General features: G+C 41.6%; 2 protein-coding genes across 5 annotated transcripts in view; both read left to right on the top strand.

The window, feature by feature from the left end:
- ACSL4 (acyl-CoA synthetase long chain family member 4) overlaps nucleotides 1-15,888 on the top strand; it is a 51,431-nt gene extending 35,543 nt beyond the window's left edge. For all 4 annotated transcript variants that reach the window (XM_032996049.2, XM_042807298.1, XM_042807299.1 and 1 more), the window contains 12 exons: nucleotides 1,684-1,793; nucleotides 1,885-2,023; nucleotides 3,367-3,517; nucleotides 4,692-4,815; nucleotides 5,607-5,678; nucleotides 8,573-8,712; nucleotides 9,155-9,327; nucleotides 9,527-9,601; nucleotides 9,843-10,034; nucleotides 10,572-10,686; nucleotides 11,386-11,543; nucleotides 13,389-15,888. In XM_032996049.2, coding sequence (XP_032851940.1) covers nucleotides 1,684-1,793; nucleotides 1,885-2,023; nucleotides 3,367-3,517; nucleotides 4,692-4,815; nucleotides 5,607-5,678; nucleotides 8,573-8,712; nucleotides 9,155-9,327; nucleotides 9,527-9,601; nucleotides 9,843-10,034; nucleotides 10,572-10,686; nucleotides 11,386-11,543; nucleotides 13,389-13,546 — 1,607 coding nt within the window. In that variant the 3' untranslated portion in view covers nucleotides 13,547-15,888. The remainder of the gene's footprint in view (nucleotides 1-1,683; nucleotides 1,794-1,884; nucleotides 2,024-3,366; nucleotides 3,518-4,691; nucleotides 4,816-5,606; nucleotides 5,679-8,572; nucleotides 8,713-9,154; nucleotides 9,328-9,526; nucleotides 9,602-9,842; nucleotides 10,035-10,571; nucleotides 10,687-11,385; nucleotides 11,544-13,388) is intronic.
- Nucleotides 15,889-22,181: 6,293 nt separating this feature from the next.
- On the top strand, nucleotides 22,182-22,894 carry KCNE5 (potassium voltage-gated channel subfamily E regulatory subunit 5). The gene has a single exon (XM_032996134.2). The coding sequence runs from the start codon at nucleotides 22,377-22,379 to the stop codon at nucleotides 22,689-22,691; it is 315 nt and encodes a 104-aa protein (XP_032852025.2). The 5' UTR covers nucleotides 22,182-22,376; the 3' UTR covers nucleotides 22,692-22,894.
- Nucleotides 22,895-24,549: the final 1,655 nt, after the last annotated feature.

Below are 24,549 nucleotides of genomic sequence, written 5' to 3' on the forward strand. Positions count from 1 at the left end.
CTGTTAAGTATTTTGACTCTGCCAATCCTGTCATTGATGGTATAAGAATTTCTTAAGCTTACTCTGCCTATGGTCTGATTCTTAGAAGTTTCCAGTCCATTCTATGCATTGCACAGATCCCTAAAATTAACTTGCTCATATTTACGAGACTGTTTTTTCTGATTTTATTGTAGTAATGTTCTAGATGGTAGAATGACGGGACAGTATGGTTACTATTCAGGGCTTTTTAAAATATCCTGAAGATGTCAGTAGTTGCATTTCTTGCCCCACAATGTGGAATGTTTTTATAGTATTTTCTGTCTGTACCCTGACTTATGCATCTGAAACATGAAATGGTTATAAGAGAGAAGAATGATAATCAAAATCATATGCTAGTCTGAGGGGGTTCTGGTCGCGCTTTTAAGCTGCTCAAGTTCATTACAATTATGTGCATGGGTGTTTTTTTCTTATTTAAGATGTCAAAAAATCTCTAATCTGACTTAATGCATACAAACTTCTCCGTGAAGTGGCGAAGGTTATTATGCCCTCACATGCCCAGTCTGCATACAACACGCTATGACCCGTAGCTTATTTTTGTTGCTGTCTTACGTTTTGCTTGCACTAGGCTGCCTCTTCCAGTGTTAGTAGTAGCTGGCTGTGCGAGGAGAAGGTCATGCAGCAGAGTATACAGAGGGACTGCTAAGGGGCAATAAGGGAAGAGCTGACATTGCTACTGAAGTAGGAGAGGATGTTAATTGGGTCTTAATCCTCTTGCTTTGAGAAGCAGGAAGAATCAGCTATATACCATTACTCTCTTTTTGTCCCTTCCACATGAACCCAATTGCACAGGAATATTAAATTCCTTTAATGGTCTTTGGAGGTTAGAGTTTGAGATAGCAGACGATACTACAGGAAGGTAATTTTTTCCATAGGGAGATGACGGGAAGAGGTGAACTCCTTGGTGTCTGTGAGGCACTTAACAGCATCACTGTAGCCAGTCAGGGTTAAAAAATAATCTAGCAACATAAAAACAGTCTGATTCTCTGCCTCGCCCCCGTCAATAATGTCAGGGAGCAAGTGAAATAGCTGCCACTGCTGGAGGAGCTGCTTGCAGCAGCGCGTCGCTTTCGGCCGTGACCGGTGCCCTGCGACGTTCAGCGCGTCGCCTCTCCCCGCGTTCCGGCTGCAGGGAGCTCAGGGGCAGGACGCGGCCTCGGCTGCCACTGCCTAGTGCCTTAGCGTTGGGTTTTGGTGGATCTCTTTGTTTTGATGATTTCCCCCTACAGGACAGAATAGACTATTTCAGGGACCTACAACTGACTCCAACAGCCTGACCAATCCAGGGCTGGCCAAAAGTTAAAGCACATTATTAAGGGCGTTGTCCAAATGCCTCTTAAACACTGGCAGGCTTGGGGCACCTGGGGAGCCTGTGCCAGTGTTTGGCCACCCTCTCAGTAAAGAAATGCTTCATCTACAATTGTCCTCCTCGTTCCAGAGGCTTCTTGTGGCATAAAATTCAGATGTGGAAAAATTTAAAAGCTGTTTTGTTTCCAAATTAGAAAATTCCCCATTGAGCTAATTTTATTCTGCACCCCCCGCCCCCGGCTCCTCCCGCAATGCTTTCCAGTGAGCTAAAGCAAGAGCTTTTGCATTTAGTATTACTTTAACATTTCTCTCGTGTTCTCCCTCTCCTTACTGTAACAGTTGTTACGTTGTATGCCACCTTGGGTGAAGAGGCAGTAACCTATGGTCTCAATGAGTGTGGAGCATCGTATCTGGTCACTAGTGTAGAACTTCTTGAGAGCAAACTGAAGGTAATTTGGTACCAGGTTCACCTGCTTACAAGCAACCCTATAATAATTTCACAGTGCAGTCAGGGATAAAAAATTGATTTCTCTTTTATAGACTGCACTACCACAGGTCTCCTGTCTTAAACATATCATTTATGTGGACAAGAAGACTGTAAATAAATCGGAATACCCTGAAAATATGGAGATTCATAGTATGCAGACGGTAGAAGAGCTGGGAGCCAAACCAGAAAACTGTAAGTGAATCACTTCAGAGAGAACGAATCAAGCAATGTTAACAGTGAAATCAGACCTAGGCTAAGAGGGATGTGTAGCAGAAAAAAACCACATCCGTGTATGTCTCTAATAGAAAGGCAGTGGCAGCTTGCCAGAACGTCCTCTGGCTTCTGAGAAATAAATGGAAAATTTGTTTGATTTCTGTTTCTTGTCCTGCACCTTTGCTCAAGTGTCAGGTATTTCAGGATAAAACTGTTTTTAACTTCTAAACCATAACCAGAATAATTTAATTTCAAGTCTCCAATTTTTGTTTTAGGAAGTGAAATAGAATTTGGTGCAGCGTTCCATTTTCTGCTACTCTTACCTTTTATTCATTTTATTTTCACAATTTTTCCTAAGAAAAGAGGAGAAAGCGCTTGAGGCTTTTTTTTTTTCTTGTTGGCTTGGAAATGTCTTTTATTTCTTAACCAGTCTGTAGCTAAAAAGCACTTTGGGCTAGAGGAATGAACATTAAGTCCCTTGCTACATTGGGCAGCTAGGACTGACTGTAAACATCTGCTTTAAGGAAGAAAAAAACAACCCTGATCGTCTCTTTTCCTTAAATCAGCAGTCAGTGCTTAGCCAGATCTCCTCTTTCTTCAATAAAAGGAGATAAAGTGGCAAAGGAGCTTTCTGCAGTGAAGCACATATTCATTTCAACTGCTTATCTTTGATCAGCTTAAGGTGCAGGTACAAACCAGCACTTACTTTGAGGGGTGTTGTTTCGTGTTTTTTTTTTTTTTCCCTGCTTCCCTTGCAGATACTTCTGCTGCCTCTCCAGCTGTGAAAGCTAATAATTTTCATCCCAAAAATAAATGATAAGGGATTAAAACAAAAAGTCAAGTGTTGTAAACTTACTGCTTTGCCACTAACTAGCAACTTACTGGAAGCGGGTTCATTTGAAAAAAAAAAAAAAAAAAATAGTCTTAGCTCTACAACCTTGGCTTTGGAAGAGTGATTGACAGAAAAGCTGACTCATAGATTTTGGGGTGGTGTTTTGGTTTTGCTGGTTTTTTTTTGTTGTTGTTTTCACACATCCCCCACCCCCTCAACCTGTTGTTTATCTCCAGTACTGTGTTTCTCCTCTTCACTACCCTTGACAGGTTTACTTGGTCTTCCAAAGGCTTTTTCTATGAAACTTTCCGACAGTCCACTGCTCTTCATCTGCACCTGCCACGGACCCTTAGCAGCACACTGTGCTTACCTCTGCTGAAGCACCTGTTACACTGGTTGATTACAGACATTTTCACATTGATTAATTACAGAAAGAACAATTTAGAATGTAGATAAGAAGTAATAAGGGGTTTTCTCCTGCATTTTGCAGCAAGAGTTTTGCCAAGCAGACCTGTTCCTACAGACTTGGCTTTAGTAATGTACACCAGTGGCTCTACTGGGAGACCTAAAGGAGTGATGATGATGCATAAAAACTTAATAGCTGGAATGACGGGACAGTGCGAGAGAATACCTGGACTAGGGTAAGAAACACTTAGTTGGTGTGTGTACAGAGAGATAAAACAGAACCTCCAAAAGTTTAGATTATAGAAAGTCCATTGCTGACATCTGGTGTTACCAAATCACTTTATAGTGAGCCCACTCATCTTCAGTTTATAAGAAATACATCTTGTGTTTGTGAACTTTCCCTGTTGTTTGAAAAGGACGCCCTTCTAGCTCGTCTCACAAACAGTTTTTGCTTTTTTTGTTATTATTATCACCCTTAGCTTTAGGCCTTTGGTGCATTTTTGCACTTTCTTGGGCATCAGAAGATGCTACCAGATAAGGAGATTCCTCATCTAGTCAAACTTGGGAAATTTTTTATTTTTTTTTTTTAGATGTTTTCAGAGAGATAGAATCACTTCAGGAAGTATACCAGAGCCTACCACGTCCCTTGGCCTAGGGACACCGCTGCTGGCTGGGCAATGCACGTGCTGCAGAACCCGCTCAATTATACTTCACTGAAATGAGCAGAAAAATAATAAATGGTGCATTGACAATAGTAAAACTAACTGCAAACTCCCTCACACTGGTATTTTGAGGAAAGTTGTCATGAATGTGTGTTTGTCACTGTATTCACAAGGGGTTTAATAGCTGAAATAAGCTACATTGTTAACCTCCTTTTGTGATAGGATATAAAACCATTTCTGATTTGATGCTGAAAGCTTAAGTGACAGCTCTAAGCTTCTTGCTGAGAAATCTCTAAGAAATTATTTCCTGAAATAAGCCTCAGTACTTCAGCCATCAGCTCCCTTTCTACTAATGCATTTTAGAAGGAGATGCTATGATGACTCTTAGGGATTTGTAAATCATTGGTGATTATTTTAAAATATAGTTATTTCGTGCTTAATATTTCATACCTGGGATGAAATCTCCCACAGTGAGAGGAAATAGCAGTGGAGCACTAAGGCATCTTTGAGTTTCCTAGAAAACAAGGCAAATCCTGTAATTCATACTGATTTCAGTAAGGTGGGATTTTCCCCATTCTGTTTATAAACTGTGGTTGAACTCAGACCCTTCCTGCGTGCAAAATAAGAAACCTCACTCGTGAACCAAGTCTTTCAAAAAGTAATAACTAAGCACACAATAAAACTGTTAAATAGTATTTTCAGTCCACTTGTGCATCATTGTTAATTAGATAATCCTTTCCTTTCCTAGACCCAAGGATACTTATATTGGTTATTTGCCTCTGGCCCATGTATTAGAATTGACAGCAGAAATTTCTTGCATCACTTACGGCTGCAGGATTGGCTATTCCTCTCCACTCACACTATCAGATCAGGTATGGGGGGAGAGGGAAGCTTAAATATGCTTTTGCAGTCTGCATTCTTCTTGCTCAGCTATACTCTTTCATTAAAGAAATGCTGATGTATATGGCACACTTCAGAAATGTAATTTTTTTTTCAGAAAATGATGCAAATCAATGTTCCTGGTGAACTGTAGCACCAGGTCATACCATAGAAATTTTATTAAAAACTTTATGATACTTATGAAATCTAAAAGAAAGCCTAATAAATGCATATAGCATTATCCACTGGATATCAGGATAAGAACAGCTATTAAGAGATTAGCTGAACTTAACTCTGTTTAAAGTCTTTTTAAGTTTTTGGCCTCACTTTATCAGTTCTTTATCCAGTTATTCTAGATCTTCTATTTAGCCCGTTGCCTTTTTCTATTTAACAATTAAGATAAATAAGAGCATATTAACCTGGAGAAGAATGCTTCTGTGTGTCTTGCTGGTATAGAGATTGTATCAGGCAAAAAAACCTCCCAGAGGAAAATGGAAGAGAAAGCAAGTACTAAAGGGAGGAAGTAAGAGAAAGATATACAAAAAGTGGACTTAAGCAGGTTGGGCTTGTAAAACATCTGATATTTTGGTTGAAAGTGTTATTAATCATTAGCCTTTCTATCACAGTGGGGGAAAAAAAAATACACAGGAAATTATTTTTGGAAGGACAGGGGAAGAAATTTTAAACAAATTACATGCTAATACATCTCCCTCTTCTTTTAGTCCTTTTCTGAAGACCTGCTTGGTTTTCAGCTCCCTAAATTGACATTTTTTCTTTATTACAGTCAAGTAAAATTAAGAAGGGAAGCAAAGGAGACTGTACTGTACTTAAGCCTACACTGATGGCGGCTGTGCCTGTAAGTATGCAGAAGCAGATACATTTAGCCAAAAAATGCTTTATATCTTGTTCATGCTAGAAAAATCTATTTACTAACATTTTTTTTCTCTCCATGTGTAAGTAACTGTCACTAATAGGAAAAAGGCAGAACATAGAAATTGTAGTTGTCACGGCTTGAACCAAGTACTGACGCCACAGATGAGCACCAGAATATATGTATGCTAAATCCAAGACCCCTTTTGATCCAAAATTATAGATGTGTTTTAATGGTTACAAGTGAGTTTCACTGGGCTACTTTTACACGAATAGGATGCGGAGTCTTTGACATTCACAGTCTGAAACTCCTCTTTGCATAGGGAGAAAGCAGGGTGGCTTTGGCCGAGATGGACACTCGGGGTACGGGCATTTGGCTGAATTACAGAATTTAGCAAATTAAGCTGCACTGCTGTTGGGGTGCCCAATCTCAGCTGCTTGTCTCCAAGGTAACACTTAGGCCAAGTCTCTCTTGCTGTTCTTAAAGTAAGCAGGCCACGCTTAGTCTCCTTTTAGAAGAAAAAATGATCAGGAGGCTGTAACTCCTGTTGCTTCTGTAGCTTACGCTGGTCTTTGGGTCACCAGGCTTCTGCATTCTGCAAGGACTTAGTGCTGTCCCCAAAATACACAAATGTTTATGGCTTTCTAATGCAAAAACCTTCCTCGCGTGTCCTGGAATCACATGTGCTTCTTTTATGATCAGATCACATCTGTGGCTCATAAGACTGGTAGCACCAGCTTTTGCCACATGGTGGTGATGGGCGAGTAGGAGGATTTAATCTCATTTGAGAATAGTGAGTTTTAGTTGGATTGGGTTGTTCTGCAGCATCTTTTGGGAACAGCTGAGAGTTTTTACATCAATTACTTGTATTTTTGTTTTATAAAATAATAATTATATGTATATAGGCTTGGTCTTTTTCTTAATAATTAACCAGGTGAAAATTAATACGTCTGAGAACCCGTTTTTTGGAAAATACCCATTTAAATTTATTTCCTGGAGAAAAAGCAAATGCTAGACTACGGGCAAAACCAGTGTAAATTTAAATACAGTCATAATCCCTCTTGAAAGGACCATATTTCATACATGTGCAAAAAAAAAAAGCCCATGCAGACAGCTTCATATGAATTAACTGCAGAACAGTGATAATGCTGAACTCCACCTAAATGTCTTGATTCTACAGACTTAATATTGCAAAGAAGTTAGCAGAGAAAAAATAAAATTGAAACTGAAGATCCATTTTCAGTTGACAGCATACAGGATCTAGAGTTCAACAATCTACAGGAAAGAGGAAGAACCCTCAGAAAGCCCACAACACTTACATAATATCATCTAATAAATATTTCTCTCCGTAGAACTATTGTCTTTTTTTTATCTTCAAAACATCATAACATCACCAGTGATTAGAACATATCAGGAAAGAAATGGAAAATAATTCTAACAGAATCCAGAGACACAAATATTTCTAAATACTTGATTCAATCAGAACATTGTAATAAGGGTTACTAGTTTCTTCCAGCCTTTGTAAATCTGAATACCTTGTCATGCCTCTGGAGTCTTTCCAAAAAAGCTACAATTCATTCTGCTTTAAGGTATTTGTCTGTCTTTTGGAAACATTAGATGTTATTCTGCAGGTAAACTAGACTGAAAATAGTGTACAGTTTTTTCTGAAATTTGAGTTTGTCTGAATCCCAGTCATGAAGATCTGAAGGAACTAATCAAAAACACTAACGAGAGTGGTTTCTAATAAGACTTTAATATTTTGATCTGTTATTTCAAAGTACATAATTTTCATAGCTTTTTAATTTTACTTTTGTTATAAAGCATGTGAATACTTCCAAGCATTGTGCTCTGTAACAAAGTCGGAGGAGCCAATCCTTAAACTTCTGTTAAATACTTCACCAGTCTGAACACTATTTAAGTTCTGTGTATTTTAGTGGTGGCAAGTTTATTATTTTAATGGAAATTAATTTCTTGTCTGTGACAGAATTGTGGGGTTTTTTGTCAGGTAAGTAGAATTACTGCAACTACATTGTTTTGAAAGTTGAAAAACTCTTGAAAAAAGAAGTGGTGAAATGAAATCTCTTAGCTCATTCCCTTGTGCTTGCCAATTGCTGTGGATAAAGTATGGCATCGGGACTCCTAAGCAGAATAAATCTTGCATGGCACATGCCAACCTTTTAGCAAAGAGATTTAGCTAAACTTGAATTCAATATTTTCTCAATCAGTTTGTCACATTTCAAGTACAGGTTAAGGTCTTATGATAATGTAAGCAATATAACATAGCAGGTGTTATTACGCTGTGGGAGTTACCCAAGATTTGTAGCTGTGGTTGATAGACAAAATACTTTCCACTCGGCATTCTGAAAATATTTTAAAACCAAATGTGAGGTTGAGAAAGCTGTCTGTAGAAGTGCAAGGGGTACTGTGAATTACTGGAGCACGCCTGAAGACCCACAGTGGCCACTCAGTTGTTTGCCCTTGACTCACCTGTCTGCCTAATTCAGAGCAAGTTTTCTGATACAAGGTATATGCTACACCAGCATGAGGGTCCTTCCTCTCCAGTGATACTGGTGTGAGGAGAAAAAAAGTCAAATGGAGAAAAGGCAGGCCAAGTCACTAATTTTCTACTGCATTTTCAGTACTTCATTTCACCCCTTTCAAATAGCTCCAAGCTGCAATGGTCTATAAATTGACTAATTGATCACACATTAAAAGCATTACAGTTAAGCATTGCCTAACCAATGATGCAGACATCATATATTATGATTTTAAGAGAAGAATAATAGGGGTGTTTATTTTATTATTAACATACAATTTAATTTACACATGCTAGTGTATTCTATGGGGTAATTTCCCTTGCTTTTTTTAACACTTTGTAGGAAATAATGGACAGAATTTATAAAAATGTCATGAGTAAAGTTCAAGAGATGAACTATATTCAGAGAACTCTGTTCAAGATAGGCTATGACTACAAATTGGAACAAATCAAGAGGGGATATGATGCGCCTCTGTGTAACGTGTAAGTATAATTCACGGTCTGAGTGTACCTTTTCCTTGTGCTTTGATAAGACAGTCTAGAAGAATAATCATCTAAGCTATCTGACATCAGACAAATGTCATCCGATGTGCAAATACCACGTAATGACTAACTGAAATAATCTGAGTTCTTACTGGAAATGGATAAGGTATTTACTGGTAGAAATGACTAATCTTCAGAACGGATGACTAGTTAGTTTTCATTGGATTGCCTTTTTTTTTTTAAGCAGTAAAATTGGAATGTTTGTTTAGTTAAGTTACAGGAATTCTGCCATCTTCAGGTGTTACACAAGAGGTAACTTTGATCATTCCTGCTGTCCACTAAAATCTATAGATGTTCCAGATGGGAAGGAAGAAGGAGGTTTGTGTCTTTTATAAAAGTGAGCGGATTGAATTCTTCTTAATGCTTTTTTCCATCTTTCAAGACTATTGTTTAAAAAAGTAAAGGCACTACTGGGAGGGAATGTCCGTATGATGCTTTCTGGAGGAGCACCACTCTCACCTCAAACACAGAGATTCATGAACATCTGTTTTTGCTGTCCTGTTGGTCAAGGCTATGGACTAACAGAAACATGTGGAGCTGGAACAATTACAGAAGGTAGTTAAATTCTGTATTTCCAGAAGCATTTTAAGATATAGATATATATGAGGGTTTGGTGGGTTTTTTGTACAGTCAAAATAGCTGTAGTTCTTAACTGCAATAAAGTAACTAGAGAGAAGCTACCGCCTTATTTATGGTTTGAGTTTATATTTCAAATGACAAAAATCTTTGTATTCTTCCTTGTTCCCTCCCTAAGTTGCCGATTACAGCACTGGCAGAGTTGGAGCTCCTCTTATTTGTTGTGAAATAAAGTTGAGAGACTGGCAAGAAGGTGAGACTATTAAATGTTTTGATTTCAGAGCAACTAATATAACCACTGCATAGCTGGTTTCTTTGCCTAACTGCTTAGCTAGGTGTAGCACATGAAGTAATGGCTCTTAGATAGAGTAGTCACCAGTCTGTAGTAGTCACCAATTCGTGTGCATTAGCTTCAAGCTGAAGCTTCAAAATACTTTCCTGGCCACAGAATATATAAGTTAAAAATAACTGTGTGGGGATTTTCTTGTTTTCAGGGGGATATACAAATAAAGACAAGCCTAATCCTAGAGGAGAAATTATAATTGGTGGACCTAATGTCTCAATGGGATATTTTAAAAATGAAGAGAAGACAACAGAAGAGTTCTGCATTGATGAGAGCGGTCAGAGATGGTTCTGTACAGGAGATATAGGGGAATTTCATCCGGATGGGTGTCTGCAGATCATAGGTTGGCCTCAATTTTTGATATCTTAATATAAGATCTTGACTAAACATAATAATAAGCATGCTCTTAATCCTGTTGGCTTTGCCAGGGCTGATCTAATTAAGGTTACCTGCTTGCAGAATCGCGGTGTAAAGCACATTTCCAAAAGTCCTCACAGTTGTAGGAAGTGATGCTGTTTCCTGTGACATTATCACTATCTAAATTTAGCACATAGACTTTAAAGAATAAACATAAGCTTAATTTTTGGTATTAATTACAAAGCTTTAAAATCAGAGGCCCCATCACCTTCACACGGGTTGTGTGCCAAGAAGTACAGTGCTATATAAGCTTTTTTACAGAAGCCTTTATAAAGTTGGCAAAATATGTAGAATGCTATTAGTGGCTTTAAAAATGTAGTAAGATGCCTTAATACATGTTTATAAAGAATCTTGCATAGCATTGCACAAAATACATATATGGTGGCTTTGCAGATGAGTCTGTGGAAATGCAAAAGTTTGAATTGAACAAGGTGGGGTTTTTTATCTTCCCCTTGACTCCTAGATCGTAAGAAAGACTTGGTAAAGCTACAAGCAGGAGAATATGTATCTCTGGGCAAAGTAGAGGCAGCACTGAAGAACTGTCCATTGATTGACAATATCTGTGCTTATGCCAAAAGGTAAGAGAGGTACTCATTTACAAACTCCATCTAGAGTAAACATGAAATACAGTCTCTGACCCACTTCCCTGATGGCTTCCATTGACCAAACCCCACTACCAGAGTGCAAGTTATAAACAGCTCCTCTGAAGTAGCACAGGTGTCCAGATTCCCTAAAACCTGAAGACAAGACATACGTCTATTGACACTTCTCCTACCCTAATACATTCCAGTCCCATCCCATCCCCAAACAGGTAGCATTCTATTTAGCACGTGGTTTGGCTTTCAGTCCGAATACCAGGGAAAAGTTATTCTGGACACTTTGCACCTGATCCAAAGCTCTCCACCGGGTTTTGGAAATAGTCCCAGTCTCTCCTCTCCGTCCCCTCAACTTAAACACATGACATGAAGGGAAACTGAAGAGAAGTAGCTAAGTTCTGGCTGTAGCTGGGAAGCTAAACTGAGATGTGCGCTCGCTCCTGAAATGTACAGCAAAGCACGATACCGATCAAACCTAGCGTTGTAAAACAACTCTAGAACACCTTTGATAAATCATCAGTTGTGAAGACTTAATGCTCAAGAGGGACTGTGTGGGGGAACAACTGCAGTTCAAAAAGCACTGTGGATCTGTGAATCTAACGCCAGGTAAGCATTTTGTGCCCTGAAATGGAAGTCTCAACTGGATCTTTTTTCCTTCCTTCTCTTGCCATCCTGTGGTAGCGACCAGTCTTACGTGATCAGTTTTGTGGTTCCTAATCAGAAGAAGCTGACAGCATTAGCTGAGCAGAAAGGCATCAGTGGAACCTGGGTAGATATTTGTAACAATCCTACAATGGAAGCTGAAATACTGCGAGAGATTAAAGAAGTGGCAAACAAGAGTAAGTAAAGTAGCATACTGTGCTAACCAAGCTCACAGTGCTTATCCAGCAAAAATTTTCAGTTATCCACACTGCTCTTCCTTCTTCTCCTTGCCTCTGTATCTGCCAAAACTTAATAATTTAATCAGAGGCAAAGACTGTGTCACATTGTTGCCTATTATCCCAGGAATTGTTGGTGTACTTCTTGGCTGTATTAGCTACTCTCTTTTTTAATTTTCTAAAAAAACAAAAATAAAAAATCTGAGGTGTTTTTTCAGCTGAATTCTACAGACAGGTTGCTTGTCTAAAACAGTTAAAATAAGGGCAGAGAGCTGTCAGTTTGGAAGGAAAGTTACAGGACATTTGCTGGTAAGAAAATTAGTTAAGCAAGAGATTTCAAAGCTTTTTTTCCCATTGTAACTTTATCTCCTACAGCTCTGAACAACCACGATCCTTGTAACTTTAATGGCTTAAAAGCCAGCTGTTTCTTGCTGTGGTACTGAATGATTAAAAGCCTCATCAGTCCTTTATGGGGCCAAAAAATTAAAAAAAACTAACTGGGGAAAAGAGTCTCTAAAGCACTTGGCATGTCATACAAGGAAGTAGTAAAACTGGACTTAAGCACACAGTAAGTACTACCTCTTGAAATGTAGAGAGGAGAACCTGCCTTTTGAAACTAAGAAAAGAAGAGTGAAAGGTACTATTAAGTCTTGCCTTTAAAGAAAAAAAATATTTGTAGGTCTCAGACTTGGGTTTAAACATTTTAATCCATTTTTCTATCATGAACTAGGCAAATTACTATCTGTTTTGCTTTGTTTATTCAAAATCTTTGCTTATACATTCCTTTCACCTTCTGGGTAGTAATCTACCCTTGAGATAAAACTGATTTATTTGAAACTTTTTTTCAAATTTATTTTAAAGAGCTAGTTCTCATTTCAGTGGAACGGAATGCACCTCTCACAATCAGGCATATACCCAAGATGAAACAGTACATTCTAACTTCAAACTGGCACCGCACCGACAGAAAAGCCCCCGGGACAGACTCGGAGCTGGAGGTCCCAGCCGTCCTACGCTGGCTGCTGCCTGGAGTTGTCCCAGACATTCCCCTCCAAGTCTGTGTTTGTGGGATCCTGTTACAGGCCTACACGGAGGAGCTGCGAGCAGAGTCCAGCAAGGATTGCAGAGAGGCAGCAGCTCCCTGCCCTGCCCCCTGGAGGGGTCACCCCCCTCCCGCCTTGCCTACCCTCTTTCACCCATTGCCTGGGCAGGGGGTAGAAGTGGCTTCGGTTGCAGTGAGGCTGTGAGTGTGCCAAGCCACTGCTTCCAGCTGAAAGGAGAATAAGTGACTAATGTAATAAAAACACAGAGAAGTCCTTTTCTTTTGAACTCCAAATGACCTCTTAGGAAGGAGGAATTTGGAAAAGAATCATTCAACCATGGAAGGTGTAGAAGTACTTCGTTATAATTTAAATATCAAGCACATCTGACTAGTCCGAGTTAAACATGTTGTCCGTACATTCCCATAACAAAGGTACAACTCTAGATTTCAGTGTGTTCCTCTTGTGACAGTAGCCTCGGACTTTCAGGCTACACACTCATTTGTTTCAAGCTTTAAATTTTACATTGTCACATCCAATATAAGCCATAAGTACAGTGTGTTACCAGAATATCTGCACACTAACCAGCACTCTGCATTGGTACAAGATTAAATTTGCTTGTGGCCCTTCTGGAAGGTTACTTCATTAAGTAGGACACCACATTATTGAAGCTACGGGGTACTCTCCTTAGATTTTTAGGTAGCATGAATTTGTATTTCATTTGGCTATGTAATTATAGTCGTGCTTTTGTTTCTTCTTGTCCCTGCAGTGAAATTAGAAAGGTTTGAAATACCCATCAAAGTACGGTTAAGCCCTGAACCATGGACCCCAGAGACCGGGTTAGTAACAGATGCTTTCAAGCTGAAAAGGAAAGAACTGAAAAACCATTACCTCAATGACATCGAAAGAATGTATGGAGGCAAATAAACAAGCTATGCTGACCAGAGAGCTGTGCAGATGGTTCCTTCTCATGCCTCAGTTTTGGATGTCTGTGTATACTGTAGATATCACACATTCAGAAAATATAGCAAATGGATGAATGTTTCTGTAATCTCTATCAAGTACAACAGAGAATATCTTAGACTTCAAATTCTTAATTATTAGCAGATTAGACACTGATGGTCTTCACAGTTTCACGTGATCATCTCCAGTTTTGAGACAGACATCATTATGTGAAGCAGTATGACGAGGTTATTTTATTGTTTCTCTAGCATATTCAGATTGCTTGCAACTTCTCTTTAATTCATTCTGAATTCTGGCCTATATTTCAAAGAGAAAAATTAATGTAACTGTGATGAGTCTTCTGTCAGCAAGAGAGGAAAGAGTATTTTAAGTCTACTCTTCTCCATTTAAAAACAAAAACAAGATGAAAACATCAGTCAAGAACTTGCTAGAGATCATTAATAATGCACTGCTTGAGAATGGATGGATTCTTCTGCACATCAGTTAGTTTCCTGAATATTTACAGTGCCTAAAAAAAAATATAAAGTACACTTACTGAAATAAAGGTGAACTGAAAAGCTTTCTAAAAACAAGTTATTTGAAATTTCATTCAGGAGCGTTGAATTAACTATTTCAACTTCCAACACACCAAATACATTTTTACCTGCCGCTGTGTTTTAATTCAAGCAGAGCTTTCAACTGGAACAAACAGCATAAAGAAAAAAGACTTGCACTGCTACAGGAGGTACTGATGAGAAATCATCTCCTGAATGCAGAGTGCAAAACTTGCATCTTGACTGGCAGACAACAGGGACATTGATGGGCAGTTGTCTCTAAGCAGATTTGAAATTCAAAGTTTTGGGTTTTTTTTTTGAGGGGTGGTTGGTAGCTTTGTTTTTAAGGCACTGATCCTCTAGTCCTTCACATACATGTGAGTAATGGTACAGGCTATCTGTATGGAATTTAGAGGATCAGGGTCTGTACTGACTTTATGGAAAGGTATTTCCGTTCACCTTTTAAATGTGGTAAGCATAACAAGGCAACCAGAAACCAACAGGAGTTTCCCCATGTAGTCTTGTTTTACTTACAGAAAAAGTAGTTTGTGACCGAGGAACCTTTGTTTTACGGAACTTGTGGAAAAGGGACAAATCACTCTTTACAGAAATTCATTACAAAAACGTTCTCTTAGTAACTGGAAGTCGTAGATGTGAAGAAGTGGGAAGATATAATTTAATAATAGTTCATCATTTGGTGTGCAGGATCCTGTACTGTGTCTTCTTTTGAATTGTAACTGAGCTCCCGCATCCCTGCTCGCTCTTCACACTTGAACCATAAATGCTGTAAAAAGTGGAGGCTCTTGATACTGTTCTACTTTGCACTTTCTTAATCGTTTTATATATGTTGCTTACATTTTGTACAGCTGTGGCCCTCAACTGCTATATATTACAAATTCATTTTAAAGTATTTATAGATTTCTATTCATAATATTTGTGTTGTGTATATGATGGTTAAAAAGAAAAATTATTTGGTATTGTTACTGTACAGAAAGTAAAAGATTTTGTATGATGCTTCTCTTGAACATGTTAGCTTACAATTTCAAGGCAATTTTTTCCATTATTGCATGTGTGTGTATTTTTATTTTTTTCCAGTTAAAACAGATTTTGACAAAAATAAATCTTGGCTCTATACTGATTATCTAAACTGTCCCCTCTCCTTGGGAACAACCTCAGACTTCCCCATGCATAAGTTCCTCCAGCCAGTCCAGAACACTGCCAGCTCATCTTCCAAGAACCCTGAGGGGAAGGGGCAAAAGAAAATCTGGTGTATAAAACTGACTGTATCTAGTTGTGCATGGAACTACACCAACAGTCACTAAGAGGAACAAGGAAATAGCTTTTCTAAAAAAATAATTATTTTTTTTAAAGACACATACAGTTGGTTTACGACAACAGGAAATTCTTCCCAGATCAGCAGCAATTTTTTAAATGACTCAGCCCTGGAGCCGTGTTACCAATTTTTCCATGTTTAAAAATTGGTCACTATTAAACACCCTTTAGTCAGCCTGTTAGCATCACAGAAGTTAAATACATGTAAGAAAGTTACTTGTACATGAGTCTGTTAGCAGGTTGTACGATTTTTTTAAGACTGTGAATGTATTTATATGAAGTGTATTTTATCTAGACTGCAGGTACCTTCGGTGTCCTGGCTGACTGAGGATTGCTATTTTCAATATATATATGCACATACACAGCGTTAACATTTCAAAAGTGTAATACAGTTTAAATGGTTCAACAAGTTTGTGTTCTGAAAGATCTTTATATATTGCACAAGTTGTCTCTAGTTACTGTTCAGCGCCTCACATTCTCTCAGGAACTGAGCACACCTTGGAAGAACTTCTCAAAATCAGCAGCAACCAGTACATGCTACAGATGGTGAAAACAAAGCCTAGAATGGGTCTAGTTTTCCTTTTAAGAAATGAACTAAATGTAGAGGTGCTGCAAAAAAAAAACTGGATACACAGCAGCTTTTCAAGTATTTTTGGAAAAGGGGAAGGATTACATCAGGCTGCCTTCAAATATGGGGATTATTTGCAAATCTAATACTTGCAGTTTGGTGAGAACTTTATCCTTAATGAATTCTAAATCCTTTTGTGACAGAGCTTGTCAAGAAGTAAGAAACAGGATGAGCAAAGATGTTGTTCTCCCCATTAAAACTGAGGGCCTAGGACGCAGATGAAGTGATAGTGCATGGCTCCACAACTGGTACGGGATGGTTACAGCGGATACCCTGTGCACGACTGCAGGGATGTACAGTGTGGGACTGAGGTGGGAGGGAACAGTTCATTTACTGAATGTGAAGGTTCCAGAAAGTAGCTGCGAGTCCTTCAGAAAGCAGGTTCAGAATTTAGAATTTATCTTAAGCCTGAGAAAAAAAGTGCAAGGAGAAACAATATCCAGTTCAGGTATGTCTGATATGAGATTATATTTAGGCCCTCTATTCCAAAAAAGCACGGGCTATCTAGAGAAGGCCAGAGCGGAACTACAGTACCAGTGGGACTAGAAACTTGATCTACAAAGGAAGAACATAGTTGAGTTTAGCTGGCCTGGAGAGGAATGGCACATGACAAAGAGATGATTAACCTCTGACTGTGTACAACGTTACCCTAACAAAGGTGTGAAAGAGCTGTCACCAGTGGAAAAGGAGGAACAGAGAGCACGTACACCACGTGCCATTTATGATTAGACATTTTAAAAGAAACACAGAACTTTAAAACAATTCCTTATTAAATCCTGAAGTAGCCGCTCACGATCTCTGCCCCTAAAAGCCTTTAGGGCCTCGGTGGAGGTTCAACCCAGGAGCAGCTCTGACAGAACCTTGGGTAGGGGCTGGGAGAGCTGGTTCCTGTACCCAGCGCAACAGTGATGCTGCACGCCACGGTGAGACGGCATGAAATGGCTTGCGAGGAAAAAAAGTAATGAGTTCTTCCCATTAGGGCAGGTGAGGTGGTGCTTAACCAACGCAGGGCAATTTTAGCCCTCATTGCAACTGAGAGCCTCGAGCGTGACGGGATGCAGAGGGCTGCCTGCCAGGTCAGCCCAGACGCTGAACTGCAGTTCCCATCAAACACTTTCTGGCTATATAAGGAACAGGACACGAGTTGAAAACACGGGTCACTAATTTTCAGACAAAAAAACCCCACCCAAAACATCTATCACATCCCAGAATGATTGTTTCAAATAACTGCACTGTATTCTAATGATAAATTGGTGACATTCCACAATTACATACAACACAAGAAATAAATTCTCATTCTGTATTTGGGTTTTTTGTTGTTTTTTTTGTTTGTTTTTTTTTTTTTTTGGGGGGGGGGGGTGTTGTTTGTTTTTTTGTTGTTGTTTTTTGGTTGTTTTTTTTTTTTTTTTTTTTTTTTTTTTTAACCTGAGCCTGCCTAATGGCTAAGTTTTATTTACATAACAGTAAATCCTTCCCTTTTGGAGGCTAAAATTTAAACATTAGAAGCCTCAAAATAACAAATCTTGTGCTTTTGCATAAGATACCACAAGCATGACTTACAAAATATAATCAGTAAAACTTGCAGTCACTGCTTACATGGAATTCTGAACGATGCACGTAGAGTAAAACTCAAGTATTTTACAGTAGTGTGGATTTACCTGAATTAATAAACAAAAGATGGTTCCAGTTAACTCATGCTGTAAAGCAGATTACTGATTGCCTTTTTTTTTGTTTTTAACATGATAGGATTACATCAGCCATGGAGAATAGAGCTGACTACACATTTGTTGCTGGCCTACCGTTTTCGCATAATTTAATATGAGTCAATTCTGACAGAAATGGGGTGGTTGCACTATTGCTTTGCTACTGGAAGCTGTAATATCTAGAATCTTGCTCCACATTTATTGGGGGGAGACATGTTTTGAGGAAAATCAGATCCATTCTAGATAGACAAAGTGTTTTAACGAAGCTGATCATCACAGGTAATTTGTCCAAAGCTGTCTTTAGCACTGGCCTAATGTCAAGACTATGCACTTCCAACTAATTAAATTAGCAGAGCTATAGGCACAATGTCTGATCCTGAGAGTCCTCACCTACACTTTTAAAGCAAAAGAAAAGTCTGTTGCTTTTTTTCTGCCATCTCCCGTTTTGAAACACGGATAACCTGGCTAATGACAAACAGCAGAGAGGCCAGAAGTCACTTGGTGTTCGTTACACGTGCTTATCTCTGTATTCACCCTCACCTGCCTTCTAAACAGAAGTGTGACCACCACATCTATGCTATCCCCATTATTTTTGAAATTCCGGACCCTGAGGATGAGCACCTATCTCTCTAAGACATGATTTCCTATCATTAAAACGGTAAAGCAAAAAGATGTCGTAAGTCATTTTTTTAAAACACAGATAAGGAAGTGGAGAGGGAAGCAATTTAGCACTTCTTGATTTGAAACAGCTTTGGACTACTGACAGGCCTATTGTATTGCTGAGCCTATTTAAGAATAAAACTAGCTCAGCTACAACTTCGGGTAGTGAGTCCACATACTGTTCCAGTGCTTAACGAAAATCCCTGTCCTGGGAGGTGTTGCCAGGTTTGGATTTGTTTTAAACAACACGGTACCTAACCTAAACCTTCCCTGTTGGATATAGATCAGCTTATTACTTATGGTGCTCCCCCAGGGAGTGAACATGAAGAATGGATCACTGCTCTCTATAGCTGCCTGCCCTACTTTACTTTCTGTCTTTCAAGTCTAAGCAAACACAATCTCTCCTGATGAGCCTGTTATGAAATTTAATCAGGGTCATTTAATCAGGGCCGCTCTGTCCCTATGTTCAAAATATGATACCTGCCCCATCTGCCCTATACAGCTTTGGCTAATTACCTCCCAAAGCCTCTAGCTTCATTCCAGAACATATTTGCCTCTTACACAACGGTGTAACTCTCACCTTGTGCCTTTTTTCCCTTGTTATTTTTAAAACCTGGATCTCTGCTCTGAACACTTGCAGTAGCACAGTAATGGTACTGGTGGGAGGAATGGAAATGCACAGGTGGTGACACTGACTTCTTTAAGGAGCTCTGCAAACAAATGCTACGCCACAACTCAAGCTGAATTTCTAACAAGTCAGCCTGACTCCGTTTTAACCTATATACGGCCCACTCTAAGCATTCACTGACAAGCAGAGTCCTTACTTGCAGAAGAAAGATGCCAAGAAAATTGGTTGTGCCAACAAAAAACATACTATAGAAAAGCAAATTAAAACCTGACACTCTGTGAAGAAAAAATTGACTAGTGTTGGGCTCTCTTGAGATTCTAAATGGATATTCAACCCTTCTAACTAGTAAAAACTGGGATCTACTGTATTTTCTATTTTTATTTCCATTGTCTAGCCACCAACACACTTCTACTAGGTCACCCATAGATCATGAAAAAGGAAGATGCCTGCAACATACCCAAGCCAGAAATTTTGCTTAAGAGACAACATTTTGTATGAGGACATGTAAGAGAAAAAATCCGCACCCATATGCACAACAGAAACACGTCTTACTGACCAGGCAGTGATCGCTCACTACACCCTATAGCCTGTAAATTTAAGGATCATACCTATCCATAAACCAGAGGGTTTCTCAGTTATATTTTGTTGATGGAGAAATAATGAATTGCAACTATTAGGAAAAAAAACAAACACACCAAAAAAATCCCAACAAACAGAAGGGAGAATACGTTGTTGCAGAAACATCCTGGTTTACTACTGTTTCTTCTGGAGCAACTTAAAAAGAGAAGCATTACAGAAAACCAGCTGCTATCCTTTGGAAACTACACAGCAGGACTGCACCCTTGCCTGACACTGTTTACACAGAAAAGCCCAAGTCAATAGCACATCAACTTGCCCTTCTAGCTGCTCTTCCAGATGGGCGTTCATTCTGGTCTGCTGTTAAAATATCCTTTTCCCTGAAAGCAACGAGAAGAAAATGGGATGGAACACAATGATCAGCCCTAACCACCTCCTGGAAACCAGCAAAGAAACTGCACAAAGTAAAACCGACTGTAGATGCTGGAGAGATTGTGAATCTCTAACATATGCAACTCCCACGTTCACCTGTAAACATAACAACTGAATTTAAAAAGTTAGCAGATAAACAACCTTGGAGCAGGAAAAATTTAAAACCCTCAGAGCATTCACAGAATTTCAAAAATACACAGAACTATGGGAACAGAGCTTTGAGGGAAAAAGAAGAAAAAAAAGGAAAAAAAAAAAAGGAAGAAAACTTGCCTGTCTGCTGCAGCCTCAGGACCCCCTCCAGCACAGACATACTGGGAACAGCCCAGAACCCAGCCTGATTATGTTCAGTCCTCTCCAGCCGTTTCTGCTCAGGGAACAGACCCCCCAGCTAATTACCAATTACTTCAATCAGTTCTGCCCCTGGGCGTCTGACCACCACAGCTGCTGCTGCTCAAGCCCTTCTGCCCCACCACCTTTCCTTGCAAGGCCTCCTTGCTTTTTTCCCTTACGTGCCACTCAACAGCAAACACGCTCCGCTCTTATATATCCAGGGCCTCCTTTATCGATCTGCTGTAATTTGTCAGCTCGGAGCTGGCCGAGAGCTCCTGCTCTCCAGGGCAGGCTGGGCTCAGATGCCCGTGGGCTTTGCCACAAAGAGCCCTGCAACAGGCCTGGGAAGCTGCCAAAGCTCCCATGACTAGAACCAGCGCCTTCCTGGCTTTATTTTAGTGGACCTGCATTTTCCCAAGCATTTGTTTTCATGAAAGATCTTCCTTCTGTAATTCAGGGAGCCTGTAAAGAGATCTCAGTGTGCACTGTTCGCTAAGTGAAATGGAGATTTTTCTCAATCCTCTCCCTGATCCCACCCAGAGGGAGCCCAGCTGGGGCTCAGCAGCCCCACCTGTGCAGGATCTGCTCCCAGGGGCACAGGCCTGAGCACTGCACAGCTGTTTTCTACATGATTGCTTTTCTTCCAGCTAAACCTTTCAAACAGAATTAAGACTATTTTATCCCTTCTAGCATGGTAGTGTGCATTTGAATGAAATTTGGCACTGTGAGGAAGGAGAATTAGCCTTTCCAAACACCAGGTCCTTTCTTCCCTATTTGGGAGGTGGCAGGAGTGCTGACAGGAGGAAGGTGTAGCCCTGAGCCATGAGGCAGGAAGGCTGTGGCTGACACCTCTGGAGCAGCAGGCTCAGTCATGGACTCACAGAGTGGTTTGGGTTGGAAAGGACCTTAAAGATCATCCAGTCCCACCCCCTGCCCCAGGCAGGGCCCCCTTCCCCCAGCCCAGGGGGCTCCCAGCCCCGTCCAACCTGGCCTTGAACCCTTCCAGGGAGGAGGCAGCCACAGCTGCTCTGGACACCCTGGGCCAGCGCCTCACCCCCCGCACAGGGAAGGATTTCTGCCTTAGATCTCATCTAAATCTGCCCTCTGGCAGTTTAAAACAGTCCCCCCTTGTCCTACCCCCACCCCCTGATCCAGAGTCCCTCCCCACCTCTCCTGTCCCCCCTTTAAGCCCTGGGAGGCCGCTCGAAGGGCTCCCCGGAGCCTTCTCTTCTCCAGGCTGAACCCCCCCAACTCTCTCAGCCCGGCCTCCCAGGGGAGCTGCTCCAGCCCCCCCAGCATCTCCGTGGCCTCCTCTGGCCCCGCTCGAGCAGCTCCGTGTCCTTCTGCTGTTGGGGGCCCCCGAGCTGGCCCCAGCACTGCAGGGGGGTCTCCCCAGAGCGGAGCAGAGGGGGACAATCCCCTCCCTGGCCCTGCTGCCCCCCCTGCTCTGGCTGCAGCCCAGGGCATGGGTGGGTTCTGGGCTGCGAGCACACCGGGCTGGCTCACGGGCAGTTTTCCCCCCAACAACCCCCCCAGTCCCTCTCCTTGGGGCTGCTCTCCAGCCACTCCTCTCCCAGCCTGGGTTTGTGCTGGGGATTGCCCCGGCCCCTGGGAAGGACCTTGCCCTTGGCCTTGCTGAACCCCAGGAGGTTTGCCCGGCCCCCCCTCTCCAGCCTGCCCAGGTCCCCCTGGATGCCATCCCTGCCCTCAGCGTGTCACCCACCACACAGCTCGGTGTCCCTGGCAAACTTGCTGAGGGTGCGCTCGGTCCCACTGTCCGTGTTGCCGACAGAGATGCCCTTGGATTCCCCGCCTGAGCCATTTGAGCTGCGCTCGGGCACGACGGCATCCCCGCGGCCCCAAAGCTCCCCACCGCCGGCCCCGGCACCTCCAGGCCGCCCCGGGCGTTGGCTCCGGCCCCGGAGCGGAGCGCCCAGCCCGTGTTCCCGGGGCTCCCCCGCTGCACCGCGCTATGAACTGCAGCGAGGCGCGGAGGCTGCAGCCGCTGCTCGCTGCGCTCCTGCGGGAGTTCCGCCGTGGCGGTAACGGCAGCGCGACGGCGGCGGCGGCGGGGGGAGGCTCCGGCCCCGGGGGCGACGCTTCGCTCTACATCCTCCTCATCATGATCTTCTACGGCTGCCTGGCCGGGGGGCTCATCCTGGCTTACACCCGCTCGCGGAAGCTGGAGTCCAAGCACGACCCCTACCACCTCTACATCGAACGGGACTGGGACCGCGGAGCTCCGGGCCAGGAGGGCGGCCCCGCCGAGGGCCAGCGGCTGATGTGAGCCAGGACCCGGCAGACAGCCCCGGGGCTCGGGAGGAGGAGGAGGAGGAGGAGGAGGAAGAGGCCGTGGGGGGCTCCGAGGCCGGCCCTGCGATAGCTCCGCTCCCGCCGCCCGCAGCTCGGCTCGCAGCTCGGGCTGCCCTCCAGCAATTCGGGTGGATTTGTAGTGCTTTTCGACAATAAAAATCCTGCATGGCGTACGTACACAGACCTCTCTCGTCCATCATCTTCAGATCTTATTTTTAACGTCTTCTTCTTTAAAAATCAGTTTGCGCTGCACCGCGTTACCCGAGCGCAGTGCCGCGGCTGCCGGCACCGCTTCGCAGAATCGAGAGCAGCCCCGTTGCTGTGGCGTGCACATTTGTGTCACTGCTGAGCGCTGCTGCTTGTGCCGGGGGATGATCGGGAGGGTGAGGTCCCGTTCTGTTAAAGCGAGATTGTTTAGGCTTAGGTGGAAGCATTTATCAAAACAAAAAGCTTAGAAACTGAAGTTGTCCTTCGTCTTAGTACTGCGGTTTTGCTGACGCACAATAACTTCTAAAGCCGTCAATAACATCCTTACACACACAGACACGGGTGATTCCAGCAGTATCTTTGTACAAATTAAACTTTTAGATTAAAACAACATACAGCATTTGCTTTCTACAACAACAACAAAAAAAAAAAAAAAAAAAAAAAAAGCCAGGCAGGCAAAGTTTGTTTCAGATGTTCTAGCTATGTTAATAATCTTATACTTTATTGGTTTGGGTTTGAGGTGTTTTGTTTTGTTTTGTTTTTCAGATAAAGATTAATGAACAATTCCAAGGAACAAGTACCTGCACTAGGAATGCCGCACTACACAATCCTAACTGCTATTTGGATTTTATCCAAACCACGCTGCAGGAAAAAGCAGCTTTGACATTAACTTCAAAGGAGGAGAGATTTGTATGTTACAGACTTAGATTTGCTAACGCTCATGCACATTCTTTCCAACAGCAAAAGTGTCTTTTTACATTCGGCAACTCCTGCATCTTGCTGTCTCTGCTGTAACTTTGTGGAGCATCATTGTAAACTGAATAGCTGAAGTGATGAGTTTAATACTTGAGAGGGCTGGCAGTTATCAAGTCAATTTTGTCACTGTAGAAAACTACCTTTTATTTAACCCGTCTCAGTGATAAGCTTCTCTTTTTCTGCCTGACCACTGCCCATCACTCTGGCCTTTAGAAAGCTTAGAAAGTATTTGGGAACTGCACTGCCAACTGCTGCTGCTGAACTCAGACTAGACAAGAGTAGGAGAAGAACTGTTACTGTTTTCTGAGAGGTTTGCTCACATTAAAGCTTCAGTGCACTGGACACTAAAATGTGTGCTTAACATGTTTTATTTAATATCATCTGGTTACTAACTGCTTTCCACTGCTTCATCCTACAGACAAATCTGAAAGACGGTTGTGGCAGTCCCTCTGAGTCAGTGTCTAACAAATACCACCAATTACATATCTTCATAATCCATCTGTTTCTCTTCCTCCCCCCCGAAATGCAAAGTATGTGAATATATATATATATATATTCCAGGTCCTACTGGAAAAGAAGGGCTGCCCGTGTGAAAAAATTTACTCTTCATGATACAGTTCACAAATAAGGAAAGCACAAGACCTCCTGCCAAGTAACTAACAAAACATCTAATTCTAATTATCTGCTGTTCTATCTGTACCTTTCAATACCTGAAAGAATCACAAGGTCTCGGTGAACTGTAGTAATCTGTGATTTACATCGGTTCATCTATTCTTACTGTTCCAGTTCAACTAGCTATTTAAATAAGATAACACCATCATGCATTAACTGTAGCTTACACTGAAACAAGACATACACCACATATACAG

Source organism: Tyto alba, unplaced genomic scaffold (genome assembly GCF_018691265.1).
Source record: "Tyto alba isolate M040663 unplaced genomic scaffold, T.alba_DEE_v4.0 Super-Scaffold_5, whole genome shotgun sequence".
NCBI classification, from domain to species: Eukaryota; Metazoa; Chordata; class Aves; order Strigiformes; family Tytonidae; genus Tyto; species Tyto alba.